This window comes from Sylvia atricapilla, chromosome 14, assembly GCF_009819655.1.
Source record: "Sylvia atricapilla isolate bSylAtr1 chromosome 14, bSylAtr1.pri, whole genome shotgun sequence".
In the NCBI taxonomy this organism is placed as follows: Eukaryota; Metazoa; Chordata; class Aves; order Passeriformes; family Sylviidae; genus Sylvia; species Sylvia atricapilla.
This window is the reverse complement of record NC_089153.1, coordinates 16,216,506-16,229,902: the sequence shown is the minus strand read 5'-3', so window position 1 is coordinate 16,229,902 and position 13,397 is coordinate 16,216,506. Positions and strand designations below refer to the sequence as shown.

The window sequence follows — 13,397 nt, the reverse complement described above, 5'->3', positions numbered from 1 at the left end:
AAATGTCCCCTTACCTGTGGCAGAAACATGTGATCCAGGCCTGACATGTGAAAAGCAGTTGTGAAATACAAAGTGATGATAAAATCTCACTCTGGGCTTAGAACCAGCCCTGCCTTCCCTCAGGGATTAATGGGGGGGAAAAGGTAGTAAAATATTAGAGTTCATGTTTTTAATGGCCTTGTGCACAGCGTTGTCAGTCTTGATAGAATTGCAAAGTACAGCTGAGTGTAAAAAAAAAAATAGGAATAAATCTCTGCTGGTTTAATGGCTAAAGCAGATTGTGCTTCAGTTATTTTTCTATCATTTAAAAGGAAAATTCAGGCAAGTCGAAATGTTTTCCCTGGTAGATTCAAGGATATCCAGCTCACTTTTAGAAATAATCCTGTGGAACTTGGGTACTTGTGTTTCTGGACAAGTCCTAAGGGAAACAAAAGACAGCCTGGCCCCAAATCACCTTCCAAGTTTCAGTGAAAGCCTGAAACTCTCTGATACTGGTTGTATTTACTTTCCAACATAAACAACTGCTCACTAATGATAGTAACAACAGAGAAATCCTTATTATACCCCTTAAAAAAACTAAAAATCTGGCCTCTGACACTTTTCTCCATTTCTCCATTTCTATAATATTTAACAGACAGCTGCTGATGGTATAAATACCAAATATACCTGGAACCAGCAAGAACCAGGTGCTCAGCCTGGGCACACTGGAGCAGGTTTGGGGTTTGAGTGATTTAGGACCCCTGCAGCATTTTCCAGGGATTTTCAGCAGAATGTGTTTGTGATTTTCAGGCCTGGTGGTGCCTCCTATAGAGAGGGAAGAGAGTTCAGCACATTTTACTGGCGGTGAAGACACAAAATGTGTGAATTTTGAAATGGAAAGGAGAAATGGATGGGGCTAGGAGCCCATTAAGTGTCTCAAATGAGGAGAAGACAAAGAAATTTGAGTGCTTATTCCTGAGGTTCTTCTAAATGAAAGTAAAAGCAGCAGATTTTTGCAAAAGATCATTGATTTTCTCTATGGCTTTATTTCAGACACAGAAATAACAAGAGGGCTGAGGGGCCAAAATAATGGAAGCAGCTGCTAATAGCATTTTAAATTTCAGGCTGATTTTATTGGAAGAACATCTCTGCATTGGTTATTAATGAGCACCTGAACCAGCTGCACGAACACTTCCTATTTTTTAGGCTTTGTAGCAAAATTCTTGCTCAGATATCTCACGAGATAAATAATTCTTCGGCCCTTCATGCAATCATCTGAACCACTGAAGAAATGGGGAAGGGAAAAACATCTTTGAGGAATCCCACCCGAGGCTGCAGTGGTCTCATTTCTCAGCAAAGGATGGGCAAGTGCTGTCATCTCCAAATTAAACTTTTCCCTGCGGTTGGTGGCAGTTTTAAGGCTCCGTTTGTGCAGCAGCTTAGCTGGGTGCTCCTGTAGCAAAGCCTTCCCTTTAATCCAAAATTCTGAACACCAAAAGGGGGGACTCAGCTGCCTTCCTGGCCTGCCAAGAGAGCATTCCTTGCCTCAATGCTGTTTGTATTTCACAGAGTTTCACATTGTGTGAAATTAATGGCGTGTGATGAACTCTGCATTCAGGGAGCAAAGAAAGTTTGTATCTGTGCTGTGCTGGGCCGGTTTATAAACTGTGGCTCCTGAGAAACGTTTTGAAATGTCAGATGTTGGTATTTTGCGGCTCAGACGTGAAGCAAAAGCTGAAAACAAGAGGCAAATTAAGAAGAGGAAGAGGAAAAAAAATCGTAGTGTTCGGTTCTCCAAACCTAGCGTTTGGCACTGGAAATAATTCCTAGCTGGTGGCTGAGCCTTTTTGGGGTGTTTTTTGTGCTGGCGAAGGAGAAAAGTGCTCTTGTGTTGAGTGCCTCAGGTGGGGAAGCTGTGAGGAGTCCCCTGGCCTGAGCTGTGGTCTCAAATCCACGCTGGAATCGTGTCTGTGTGTTGTTGCCAGCAGTGAGTGTACAGAGGGAAGGAGGCTGTGTGGTTTTGTCAGTAATTCAGAAACCACAAGCAGGATTTTTATGGCTTTAGAGGCAGAGCTGGCTTTGAGAGAGTGCTTGATGTGCTCCAAAAAACGTGCAAAGGCTGCTGGGCTCAGTCAGGGACACGGCAAGATTGCTGATGCTTTGTGATTTCCTCCCATTCCTCCTTTGAGGACTGTATCAGCCTCCTGCATTTCTAAATTCAAAAAGACCACGGAAAAAGTGCAATTGTGAAAGCCCTCAGCCCTTAAGATTCTCCCATAAAACCTTTGCCTCAAGAATATGCTCCAGTCTGAAGAGCAGAGTTTTGTCATTTTGTGTTCTTGGTGTTGATTGTGAGTCTCTACGAGAGGAGTGAAACGATCTTATGGATGTTAAATAATCATGAAGTAAATTGGATTGATACAGTTTTTATTTGGAAAGAGGAAATGACTCCTGTATTGTTGTGGTTTACAAATATTGAAATGCTTAAACTAATTGCCGGCCTCAATTTTGAATGGGGAAGGAAAATCAAACACATGATGTGCTCAGAGTTTCTCACAGCACTTGCCAGGAAGAATCCAAGTTTTGAAAGCAGTTGGCTTGCTTTCAGAAAGAGATTTTAATGAGATTAAAAGAGAAAGAATGTGCAAGTTTGATTAGAAAGTTTGGCCGTGCTCTGACAATGGGCTCTTCCAAGCCAGCACAGAAAATGCTGTTGTTTGTAGGGGTAGAACTGATTTGTTCTGAAACATGAAAATTAGGAATGAGTGGGTAACTTGAATTATTCCAGCACAGTGTCCTGGGTGAGTGGGAGAGAATCCATCCTGTTGGACACACCTCTCAGTCTGGAAGGCGACGTTAGTGCCCCAGTTTTCTCCTGGACTTCTCAGCTTTTTTCAGCTGGTTATTTGCCAGTCAGAATTGAACCAAGGACTTTGTGGGTTGTGCAAAGCAACCTGATTTCAAAACAGAAACTGTCACGCCAATCTTGCACTTTCCTTGTGTCAGGGCTTCTCCTTCAGCTGGGGTGGAGAGCAGTCTTGGATTGTTCTGAGCTTGGCAAGGCAGAGAGAGCCCGGTGCATGAGGAAAGATCCATTTGCTTATAGGCACAGCCCCAGGAATAGCTCAAATAAAGAAATAAAAGCGCAAATTCGGGGCTAAAATCGCTCCCCAAAAGTCTCTGGGATTATCCATACCCACTTGGTGACCGTGGTTTATCAGTAAGTAACAGAGCTGGGCTGAGGAGGCCACGGCGGGTGGGCAGGGGCAGCTTGTGAACGCTTCTTTTAAATGACCTGGATCTGCAAAGGCTTGAGAATCACTGAGCCAGTTATAAAGGCAATAAAACGAGGTCTTTTGGTCCTTATAACAATCATTGAAAGGCTGTTTTCTTTCTCATTTAACATGCAGCAAGGACATATGGGAGAAGGCGAGGTAACAATATTCCTCTTTAATTTTCTAATGTTGACAATGTCTCATGGGAGAAATAACATGAAGTTTTTACTAGAGGGCAAAATCCAAACTTTTAAGCTTATAAGGGAGCAGTTTCACATAGGTTTACATAGTCTGCATGCCATAAATCAGCATTTTAACTGGATTAGGGAGTAGCTGAGGCTGAAATGATCCCAGTGGACATCACCTGGATGGTTTGTGACCCTGGGGGCTGTGGTGCTGTGTTTGTGGGTATGTGTGTGTTATGAGTGCCAGTGCTGGAGGAGTTTATTTGGGGGATTTTGGGTGCTGATGGAGCATAAATTCAGTGAGTGACCTTCTGGGTTCCATGTGTGTGTGTGTGGAGTTCTCCAAGAGCAGCTGAGGAGCCTGGAAAAGGGGGGTTTGGTTTGGGAATTGCTCCCTCCCAACAATACCTGCAGGACTGGGGTCTTAACAAACGAAACAAATCACATGTGCACCAGTTCCTTAGGGAAAAACAAGGTTGGAATCAATATTACAATATTTTTCTCATAGTAGGAATGAGGTTTGCCCAGCTACAGAAAGAGGCCTGATTATACTGACTGTTATTTTTATTAAGGTGTGTAAAAGATTCTTGAAATTTCAAGTAAGGCAACCTGACTGAGCCTTCCAATTTTTATTCATATAAATTCTATGGACTGTGGGGTTTTATTACATTTTTTTTTTCCTTTCAGCTTCTTAGCTGTTTGATATTTTTTTCACAGAAAATGTCTGTGTCTTGGTCAGATTTTCTGTTTCAAGATGTTTTCTTTTTTTCAAATCAATTTCTTTCAAGGGGAGGAAACAAAACCAGGATAAATTAACCTCACCAGGACATTTCTGTGGTAGATAGGGATGAATCCTGAAAAAGCAGACACAGTGTATCACCTCATAGACAAAAAGAAGTGTATCCTAAAACTTCTAGCATGCCTCATTACTTACTCTCCCTATACATATTTATTCCCTAAAATGCTCCCTTAAATGAGTAGAAGTCTCAGTTTGTCGTGTAGCTGCTGGATATTGGAACTAGAGAGGGAATTCATGGCAGAGAACAGCTCCTGTGCTCTCTTTATGATATTATACAGTGGCATTTATAACAACCTTATTTAAAAGAATATTATTAAGGAACTCGATGATCAAGGGTTATCAGAGAAAGCTGCTGGACTGTGAGGGGCACATTTCTCATTTTACAACATTTTCTCTTAGAGTGAGGCCATTAACAAACTGTTTGTAACACTGAAGTAAAGTTGTAGGGGGGACAAAATTTTCAGTCTTTGCAGTAGGTTTTCCTGTTTTCCTCAGGTTATTTTTTGTCATTTACTAGTGGGTGGTTGATGATATGCTTTGGTATCAGGTAATTTAAATGTGTAATGTGTTTTACTGGTAGAATTCTTGTTTTCCCCATTTTCACCTTGAAATTGTATCTGTTCACTGGAAAATGGAATATATATGGCTTGATATTGTGAAAGGCCCAGAAACCAAATTTGCTCTTCCCTTCCCTTTTCAATACTTTTTAAAGAACCCTCATTGGAAACACACAATGTTGTAGAAAGCTCGAGCACCTGGTTAGAAGCCCTGGTTTGTTACGAGGAGGACCTTTCCTCTGAAATGAGGCATTTGAGCTGCTGGACGATAGAGAAAACTAAAAGGGTGCAATGAAATCGAGAACATAATGCTCATTCAGAGGGCCAAATCACTCCCGTCTGTGATGCAGCAACGGGTTGCATTTCCCACAATTATCTTCCAACAGTGTAACGCTTTGTTAGTATGGAGTTTTTTTTTTTTTTCTTTTTTTTTTTTCTCTTTTTTTTTTTCCAACCCTCCACTATTCAGGTCACAGTCCTCCGCTGTTCCGAGGGAGGATGGGGTTACTGGATGACGCGGGATGGGGATCAGAGCCTGCACAGTGGGTTGGGGTCCCCTCACTGCTTCTCCCACCAGAACGGGGAGCGCGTGGAACGTTATTCCCGCAAGGTCTTCGTCGGGGGGCTGCCTCCAGACATCGACGAAGGTACACAAACCTTTCTGCCCACCAGCTCAGGGGTGGGTGTTTTCCAAGCTTTGATATGGAAATGGGACTTTTTCACCCAAGCCAAGAGTTCAGGCTGTGATGTAAGAACAAAAAAAAATGACGTTGACACGCGTTGAACTGACTTCGGCGGGGTAAAAAGTACAAAAGTGCAAAATTCAACCAGCCGAAGTCGCCCGTGGAAACTCATAAATCCATTGCAATCGTTTTGCAGGCCCCAGAGGTCAGGAGCAGGAAAAGCTGCTCGTAGTTTTATAAGGTCTGTGTGGGGTATCAAGTCTTAACTCTTTTTGATTGCTCCTGTGTAGCTGAGGTTGTTTCCAGCAATGATTTTTGTCCTGTGGTAGCTTCTGACCTGTGCTTGGTGAGAGCCCAGAGAGGAATGAATCTGTGCTGGGCATCCTGAGGCACCTGGGGTTTGTGGTGGTCCATCACACAGGTGGCAGAATACTGCAGTTGTTATTAAAATAAAATCCATAAGTCAGGTATAGGTGTTGTGAAGCTTCATTTCACCAGAGCTCCGTGTGTATGAGCCTACTGGGATAGTGGTTAGAGAAAATGTAACAATAAAGCTGAAAAGTTTTTTTTCTTATCACAGAATTGTTTTAATCCCCCACTTCTTTTCTGTGTCAGAGCTTGTAATGCTGTGACAAGGCAACCCTGAACTTCATGTCAACCCATGAGAGTAGTTGAAGCTGGATTATTAGAACTGTATAGATGCAGTTCCTGAGAAGGTGTGGGTTATGAGCTTTTATTTATAATTATCAGTATGAAGAAAAGTTTGAGCTTTGGCCTGTCTTCCAAGATTCCCCATCAGCTGCTGAGCACTGCTGTGAGCTGCTGAACCTGGAGGGTCACAGAATATTTGTTTATAGGATGAAGCTACCTGAAATCAATGTCTTTCAATGCCTGGAGTTCAGTTTATTTTAAGTTCATGTTTTTTCCCCTCTCTCCCTGTTCCAGATGAGATCACTGCAAGTTTTCGGCGCTTTGGACCTTTGATTGTAGACTGGCCACACAAGGCAGAGAGCAAATCTTACTTTCCTCCTAAAGGTAAATACCTGCAAGCCAATAAGATGAGCATTTTAGAATAATTCTTTGTGTTCAAACACAAGGTTGGTCTCAGAGTGACACGATGTTTTAGGGGGGGAAAAGGATTAATCCTTCGGATTGTTCTAAAACTGGTGGAAGTGTGGAATATGGCCTTGCAGGTATAATTCACTAAAAGAATCCTTCCTTGACTTCCTGTTTTTTACTTTATTCCATATTCCCTCTTTCCCCTGTTGTTGTACATGTAATAACAACTTTTTAAAAGGCACTAAATGCCTTCCACAGCAGCTGGGAAGGATTTGTCCCTTAGATAACAACCAGAGCACTTGTGGGTTGGAAAATGCGGCCGAGAGCACCTTAAATCTTCTCCCTTCCTGTGTGGCAGCATGATGTCAACCTAATTCTGAGTTAAATTCTGATCCTAGAGACAAACAGAGAGCAGCAGGATGTTTGTGTTTTCCCTTGACCAGGATATGCATTTTTGCTGTTCCAAGATGAAAGCTCTGTGCAGGCACTGATTGATGCCTGCATTGAAGAAGATGGAAAGCTCTATCTCTGTGTTTCCAGCCCCACTATCAAAGACAAACCGGTAGGTGGAATTGTCAGGGCCCTGCACAATTCCTGGGTGCTAATCACAAATTGGGCTCTTCACCTGCATTTCTTCTGCCCTCGGAACATTAATGGTAAAATTCCTTTAGGGGTGAAATTAAGAAGAGAAAGAACAACTTACTGCTTTCGAACTAGACCTAAGAAAGTTTTTTAGTCTAGTCACAATACCTGTTTTTATTAAAAAAAGATGTATTCCAGACAGGTATTTTATGCTTGCTAATGATGAACATGTAGAATTCATATTGTCTGAATGTTGTATGCAACAGATAAATCCTAAAAAACATCCCATGGCATTGAACTGCAAATCATGAATATACACTATAATAATTAAGTAATAATATTAACGGAAATGGGAGGCTGATGCAAGTCTGTCCAATAGTTGGGGAGAATTCTGCTCTAGTCCTGTGCCTCAGATTCTGGCCAGCTGTAACCAAATACAAAGCAGCACAGTAACTAAACAGGCAACTCTGGAGCCTGCTGCCCTGAGATAAGGCTGGGACAGGAGGAGCATTGCAGATCTGTGTGACCAGGGGCGTTGTACAGCGCAGCTCAGTCATGATTAAGTAAATGTGTCAGCACAGGGTGAGGGTTTTTTCCTCAGAAATTTGGGTAAACAAGGAAGTGGTGAAATTTAGCATCCTCAAAAGGTCTGTCTTAATGGAGCTCGTTACCATTCATTTGGAGAAATGATTGCTGAACAAGTAGAGTTTTAGAAAGCACAGCTGTTTAAGGAGTTTTCTTCCTCTGTAGGACACTGTTATATTTATATACTGAGACACCTTGAATTGTGAATGGTTAAAAAAACCAGGCTTTTTATCCGTAGGTTTCAGATCCGGCCTTGAACCTTAGTGATAGTGATTTTGTTATGGATGGTTCCCATCCTCTTGACCCAAGAAAAACCATTTTTGTTGGTGGTGTTCCTCGGCCTTTACGAGCAGGTACACACTGCGCACCGCGCGTGTCGGACGTGCAGCCTGGTTGGGGAGCGCTGGGGGAAAAGCCAGCCTGGCAGCCAGGGAATCTCGAGCGTGGTGCCACACTGTTGGGGGACACGAGCTGTGCTGAGGGTGCTCGGAGAGAAAGGAGCCAGCCTGGGGCTCAGTTTGGTTTTGCTTTGTGCCGCAGTGGAGCTGGCGATGATCATGGACCGGCTCTACGGAGGGGTTTGCTACGCCGGCATCGACACCGACCCCGAGCTCAAGTACCCCAAAGGAGCGGGGCGGGTGGCCTTCTCCAACCAACAGAGCTACATTGCTGCTATCAGCGCCCGCTTCGTGCAGCTGCAGCACGGGGAGATTGATAAACGGGTAAGGCAGGGCCCCTCTTGCTCCTCTGAGAACGCCCTCTCTGCGCCTCACAGGTGTCCTTGGCACGTGGTGTTAATCAAGTGGTAGTGAATACTGAGATGAACAGCACGAGGAGATTGGTAAAATGGGTAAGGCCCCTCTGTGCCTCTGAGATGCAGCACGAGATTGGTAAATGGGTAAGGCCCCTCTGTTCCTCTGCCATTGCCTTCCCTGCCTCACAGGTGTTCTTGGCAGTGGGTTAATCCCAGTTTTAGTGCCTCTGAGATGCAGCATGGAGAGACTGATAAATGGGTAAGGCTCCTCTGCCAATGCCCTCTCTGCCTCACAGGTGTCCTTGGCAGTGGGTTAATCCTGTTTTTAGTGCCTTTGAGATGCAGCACAGAGTAAAGGTACACTGAGTTAATCCCAGTTTTAGTGTCTCTGAGATGCAGCATGGAGGGATTGATAAATGAGTAAGGCTCCTCTGCTCCTCTGCAAACTCCCTCTCTGCCTCACAGGTGTCCTTGGCAGTGGTACATGGGGTTAATCCCGTTTTTGTGCCTCTGAGATGCAGCACAGATGAAGATGCACTGAGTTAATCCTGTTTTTAGTGCCTCTGAGATGCAGCACGGAGTAAAACTGGAGTGGTGAGGAGCTGCTGGTGGTGCTGGCACGTGGGAAGTGACTGTGAAAAAGGCTTTCTTGAGTTGCTGAGTGTAGTGGGAAATGTGGCAGCTGCCTTGGCCTTTTCCAAGAATATTGAGCTCCTCAGATGCTCCCACTGGCAAGGATTTGTAGGGTAGGTGAGATGCAGGGAGGAGGTGCCTGCCAGGGCTGGGGCAGCTCTTCCTCCTGCTCTGCATCCCTTGGGAGAACAGGCAGAACCACCCCAAAGTGTGCTGGGTGTCCAAGAACATCCTGGTAATGCCTTCTTGAAACTTGTTACTGTGCCCTGCAGCCTCACAGTCACCCTGCACAGCCTGTGCTTGGTTATTCATTCCTTTATTATTGTAGTCCTTATTATTTAAATGAATTTGCCAAATGGATCAGCACTTTGCTTTCTGCCCTCTTCATCTCCTAAAATGTAACTGCCAGTTTACAGTGATCTTCAGGCCACAGTTTGGGAAACTCAGATGCTCACATCTCCTGTTGTAATTCATCCTTTGCCTCTGGATTTTTCCTACGTGACTGTCACTGCTGATCTTAATTTTATAATTAATACAGTGGAAACCTCCAAACTTGGCTGATTAGCCCATTATCATTTCACTTCTGCTTTGGCTATAAAGCAGAAGAATTGTAACAACAATCTGACTGTGGCCTGTGAATTGGAATGTCTTTGTTCTAATCTTGGCTCTGAAATAAGTTCTGTTCAGCTTTGAACAAATAATTTGGGCTGCCCTTGTGCTACTTGTGCTTGCACAAGCAGACACTTGGGTGAATAGGTCCATTGAAGCTGGTGGGACTACAAATTTAAGTACTTGTAAATTCTGAAAAAAAAAACCATTTTGCAATCTATTTCCCTTCCTTCTCCCCTCCCACTCCTTATTTCCTCATTTTTTGTGTAGTTTTTATTGGGGAGATAATGCTCAGAGACGATTCATTATAGGAGAGATTGGGTGCATGAGGGAGATAAAAATACAGCAACACTAGTTTTTAGTGAGGTTCTTTTATTGACAGTTTTGCAATACTGTTTTTCTGTAAAAAGAAAAGTAGAATTAGTTACCAAAAAAAGCAACAAGAAGGGATTTCCTGTAAAATTAGGCAAGGAGGTGCTGCTCAAGGGTGTGCCCTGAGATAATGCACAGGAAGGGTTCAGGGGCCTGATGGAGCTGCTGTAACTGAGGCTTTCTCTGAAGCTGGGAAATCCTCTGTGGCCAGCTCAGGGGGCAGTTAGAGCCGTGTCACACCTCAGAATAAATGTGACAAGGACACCTGAGCTGCAGTTTGGCCTCTGAAGGTGGCTGGGCAGAGGGAACGGAGCAGAATCACCACATGAAGTGGCCTGTGACCATCTTGGTCCTTTAGCACTTGGAGAAGGCTGCAGTCCTTAAAAAACCCCAACCTCCACTGCAGAGCAGATGAAGGGATGGGGATGTGGCGTTAGGAATATTTGCCTGCCTCTGCTCTTCTACAGATTGACTGAGTTGGCAGGGCAGGGTTTTGGGAAATGCAACTGGAGCCTGGAGAGAGGAGAAAACCAGGTCATTAAAAAGGCTGCTGTGCTGTGTCTGAGCAGTTTATGTGTCGTGTAAGCAAAAATGACATCTAACTACTGCAGTGCCATCTGGGCTGTGATAAAGTTGGGTGGGTTTAAAAACCCAGCAACTTGTGAATGTCCTCGTTTGCCTGAGGTGTGTCCGAGGCCTGTGAGGTGCAGAGAGGAGCAGTCCAGGGCCAGATGCAGAGATAACAGCAGAGATACCAGCCACAGCCTGGGCGTTTGAAAAATGTTGGTGAAAACATCACATTAAATGAGCTTCTGAGAAGGTTCACAAACCCTTCTAGAGCAGGAACTTGTACCTCTGTTTATTTCTGCTGTTCTGAATTCCTGCCCATCACCTGGCCCTTAATGCCAGCAGCGTGGGAGGGCATCAGTCCCGTGTTAAGCCTCTCATTTGATCCCAACAAGATCAGGTGGATTTCCTTTTTGCTGAGAGGACTAAGCCATGGAAAAAAATACAGAAACAAAGTGTTTATTTAGAGAGTAAATGAATTGTCTTAAGGTTGGGGTTCAGACAGTGAAATTTGCAGGCCGTGTGCATATTTAATCAGCAGTTACACTGTTGTATAAACAATTTCCATTCCTGCCTGAAAGGGACGGAGCTTAATGGGCATCAAAAACAACTCCCAGAATTATCCCAGGTTTTGGTGTCAGTCCATAGGTGGTTTGAGCCTTTCTGTAAATCAGTGACAGGGTGTGAGACTGATGGTCAGCACTGATCTCTGGGGGTTTTTCTTTAAGGGTCAAGGAAGGGATAGAAGCGTTGAAGTGCCGGAATTTTGGGTGGGGGAAATCCTGCGTGTAGCATTCCCTACTGCACAACTGCTAAAACAGAGGTGTGGAATTAAACCTTTGCCCTGAAGAATGACCAACTCGTGTTGTTTTGTGGCCGCAGGTGGAAGTTAAGCCATATGTCCTGGACGATCAGCTGTGTGACGAGTGTCAGGGCGCCCGCTGCGGCGGCAAGTTCGCCCCGTTCTTCTGTGCTAACGTGACGTGTCTGCAGTATTACTGTGAATATTGCTGGGCTGCTATCCATTCCCGGGCCGGCAGGGAATTCCACAAGCCCCTGGTGAAGGAGGGAGGGGACCGCCCCAGACATATTTCATTCCGCTGGAACTAAAGGATCGCTCTTTTTGCAGGCCTCCGATTTTAAGTGCACTCTTCTGTTCTCCCCGACTGCCCCTCCCCACCCCGCCCCTCACTCACAGCATGTCCTTTTGTAGTAGTCTGTAATTTAACAATAGTCTAAAGGAAAGAATGACCTATAAATGGGTATTTTATAGAATCTTGTCATTGAAAACTGTATTGGGAACTCCTTTTCGTATCGATAACATGTTGCAAGCGAGTTGCATTCTCGTGTCTTTACTACCGAGAGAACACTTAATTTCCTGCAATGTTTTCTAGAGGAGAGAAAAAAATATTAAGAGAAGAGAATTGAAACAATAGAGTATTTTGGTTTTTTTAATTAAATTATTGCTAATAAGAACCTAATAATACTTTATTAAATAACCGTGTAACAATAACACTATCAGTCTGTTCTGACACTTTTCCCCCAGGGAAGCCTGGTTTTGCCTCTCTTTTTTAAAATTTTTTGTTTGTTTGTTTGGATTTTTTCCAGAACAGATGAAGTTAGCATTACCTGCCAACAGGAAAGAGCATGTTTAAAGCAACAGAAATGCATGAGCAAAGTTGAAGCAGCACTATAATAATGATCTTTTTTGTTTGTTGGTTTGGTTTTTTTTTAAAAACTCTTTAAGGGTTTTTGAGGCTGAAATTTTAGCTGGGTGTGTATCTGACCGTGCCTCTGGCTACCACCCACATCCAAATTACTAACGAGATAGGCAGAGCTTACTATATTTTCATCAAAATGATTACATTTTAAGAATTCTGAATGTAAAAGTTGAGTAAAGTTACTACTGAGGGGGGAGTGCACTTTTTTTTTTCTTTAAGAGAACTCAATTGTCTGGTTACAGCCCTAGATATCCTACCAAAGCTAGAGTAATGACAACTAGTGAACTGCATTTCTCTCCTGAAGGATAAATATATAGATTTATTTTGATGGCTATATATAACTCTATATCCTAATATACTAACATTCATCAGGGGCCAGCCTTTGCTCTCCATTTTGACGCGAAAAGTAGAAAACCTAAAGATACCTCAAAAGGATATCACTGATTTTTACTGGAGTTTTGCTATTCCATTGTGGCACACAAACTCCAATTGCTGCTTTACTGGTTTCCCATCTGGCTGTAAAGTCAGTTTTCAGTGCCCTCAAATTTAGCTGTAACAGGAGGCACGAGCCCGAGGAGTTTCCAAAGCCCACTTTGGCTATACCCTGTGCACGGACTGGTGCACGTGTGCCCATGCCTTCCTTAACTCTTCCTGTAGAAAGAATCCCAGCTCAGATCCCAGCTCTTCAGAATTAATTGTGGGGAGATAAAGACAAGCAGGTGGAAGTGCCAACAGCGCTAATTAACGCCGGCTTTATCGGACCTCAGTCCTACCTGAGAAGCATCCAGCCCAGGACACACGAACGGGACGCTGACCGCTGGGTGCAGAGGTTTAGTTTGAAACACGTGAATGAAGGAGTAGTTCTGAAAATTTTATTTTTTAAGTACTTTGAACTAAATGCCTGGCCAACTTCTCCACCAAGGATGTAGCAGTGTGCAAACAAAAGTGATTCTGTGGCAATCTCTGCCCGGCCCCAGGGGCCTGGGATCACCCGAGAGTTCTCCAAACCAAAGATTTGCCCGGCACTGCTTGGAAAA

General features: G+C 43.9%; 2 protein-coding genes across 2 annotated transcripts in view; both read left to right on the top strand.

Moving 5' to 3' along the window:
- LOC136367602 (cytoplasmic polyadenylation element-binding protein 4) overlaps positions 1–13,397 on the top strand; it is a 175,435-nt gene that overhangs the window by 22,667 nt on the left and 139,371 nt on the right. The window lies entirely within an intron of this gene.
- On the top strand, positions 5,307–11,750 carry LOC136367693 (cytoplasmic polyadenylation element-binding protein 4-like). Its single transcript, XM_066329494.1, has 6 exons — positions 5,307–5,442; positions 6,424–6,513; positions 6,981–7,099; positions 7,943–8,057; positions 8,245–8,426; positions 11,522–11,750. Exons 1-6 carry the CDS (start codon positions 5,307–5,309, stop codon positions 11,747–11,749), a joined length of 870 nt encoding a protein of 289 aa, XP_066185591.1. The 3' UTR covers position 11,750.